Source organism: Gavialis gangeticus, unplaced genomic scaffold (genome assembly GCF_001723915.1).
Source record: "Gavialis gangeticus isolate Ggan-Ray unplaced genomic scaffold, GavGan_comp1, whole genome shotgun sequence".
Classification (NCBI taxonomy): domain Eukaryota; kingdom Metazoa; phylum Chordata; order Crocodylia; family Gavialidae; genus Gavialis; species Gavialis gangeticus.
Window position 1 is genome coordinate 58,150,561 of NW_017728995.1, and position 1,908 is coordinate 58,152,468.

At 45.4% G+C, this 1,908-nt stretch overlaps 1 protein-coding gene across 1 annotated transcript in view; it reads right to left on the minus strand.

Moving 5' to 3' along the window:
- Positions 1–1,545: 1,545 nt before the first annotated feature.
- Positions 1,546–1,908, minus strand: part of LOC109287798 (transcription cofactor HES-6-like) — a 5,681-nt gene continuing 5,318 nt past the window's right edge. The window contains exons 3-4 of the mRNA XM_019503083.1: positions 1,759–1,902; positions 1,546–1,573 (exon numbers count right to left, since the gene is read on the minus strand). Of these exons, the coding sequence (XP_019358628.1) occupies positions 1,777–1,902 (126 nt within the window). The 3' untranslated portion in view covers positions 1,546–1,573; positions 1,759–1,776. The remainder of the gene's footprint in view (positions 1,574–1,758; positions 1,903–1,908) is intronic.

Here is a 1,908-nt window from a genome sequence, read left to right on the forward strand (position 1 = left end):
CCCCCCCCCCCCCCCCATTTGCACATCAAAATGCTCATCTGGTTCCCTAAAGCAGAAAGGTCTTAAAAGGAAGACGGTGAGAGAGGTTTGCCCTTCAGAGTAGCTCAAAGGCAGGTGAGAATTCAAGGGGGGGAATAAACATCTTTCACAACCAGCTTCGAATAAAAAATACCCACATCAGAGAATGAAAAGAATGGAAGTCAGAGGTCTGTCATTAAGTTTAGTTTTATTGTTCCATAGGGTTTTAACAAAAGGAAAGTTACACACCTAGTCTTCTAGTTCTTGTTTTGCTTCCCTTCCTACTGGGTCTTTGCTTGGAAGAGTTCACGTATTAAGTAAAGAGATTTTACAGTGTCCCTTCATACAAATGACAGCTCTGTGAAAGATCATTTCAGAGCCTATAACCCCGCTCTTCCAAAAATAGGAACAATAGGGCATCAGGCTTTGTGTACTGGAATGCTGAAGTCCTAGAGGTCATTAGAAATGTTTGTCTAAAAATCCATTGCCCTCCCTTTGTAGTCTTTTGTCCCCTTTCATATTCAACAGATTAATGTATAAGTTCAGTCAAGTCCAGCCCCCACTAGAAGTCCACCTTAGGCTGATGAAGTAAGAACTGTGAATGTACAAGGGAGTTAGAGATTGTGGGGGAGGCATAGTTTCTTGGAACTGGTATTCAATAAGCAAGATTAGAAAATTTTCATGTCCTAATATCAACCTACAACCATCTCTATGTTGCTTAGTGCAATATCTTAAATAAATCTCTCAGTATTAAAAGAAACATTCAAATTCCAGTACTGGAGCTAACAAGTTTAGTACAAGAATTAAGTGCCTGATTTCCAACAGGAGACATCTCATTAAATAGCTAGTTCCACAGTCTTGGGTATTTCAATTGTAAAAAGTTGAAAATGTCAGAGACTAGGGCTGGTCCCTTCCAGCCCTAAGTGTCTATGAAATCTATGAAAGTGGTTAGAAGTGCATCACACTCCAAAATACATGCAGTCAATTGTGTATTCAGTATTTTTTTTTATTTAAAAAAAAAAAAAAAGATTAAAAATAAAACATTTGATACCCTAATATACAGACAGTCATGATAAAAAACTTGGTGTGCTAAAAGCAAAATGCGCAGTTCTAGAAGAGGCACCCTGCCACCAATCTTTTAAATCTTCGTTTAACTCCAGCTTCTTTTCTAGTTTGCTCAGCCTTCACTGAAGGCTAGAGAGTCTAGAGGGCTAACAATCAGGATCCTAAACATACCAATCCCTTTCAGGGATCTTTGCTATCTTCAAACTGTGCATGCACACACATGTCCTATCCCTCTCTGCCAGTCAGCCCCCAAGGATAAAACACAGGCAAGGCCTTTTCTTTAACAGGGAAAAAAAAGGTAGTAAGATTTGGGCCATTTATAAGGGCCCAGAAGGCAAGAAAAAAGGGGGGACAGACAGACGGGGCTGGGAATTCAACTGCACATCCACACAAGAGCTTTGCTATGGAAAAGAACAGTAGCACCCTTGGTGGGGCATCCCTGCATCCCCCAAGTCTCTCTCTCTCTCTCACACACACGCACGCACGCACGCACGCACGCACACACTGCCACAGCTGTCCTCAAACCTGGTCTGGCATGACCAGGTAGATTCATGTGTGCACACAAACAGGTCTATCCACACACCCGTGTGCAAAAGTGCATGCAGGCACCCCTGCACACACACCCGTGTGCAGATGCACACATGCCCACCTGCATGCCCACGCACACATGCACACCCCCAGGGGGCGCCCGGGTCACCACGGCCTCCACATGGCCTTGGGCGTGGTGGCGGCAGGCGGGCGCGTCCGGGCGCTGTCCGGCTCGGTGCGCCCGGGCTCGGGCTCCTCAGCATCCGAGCAAGTCTCTTCGCTGGGGGCGGGGCGGCG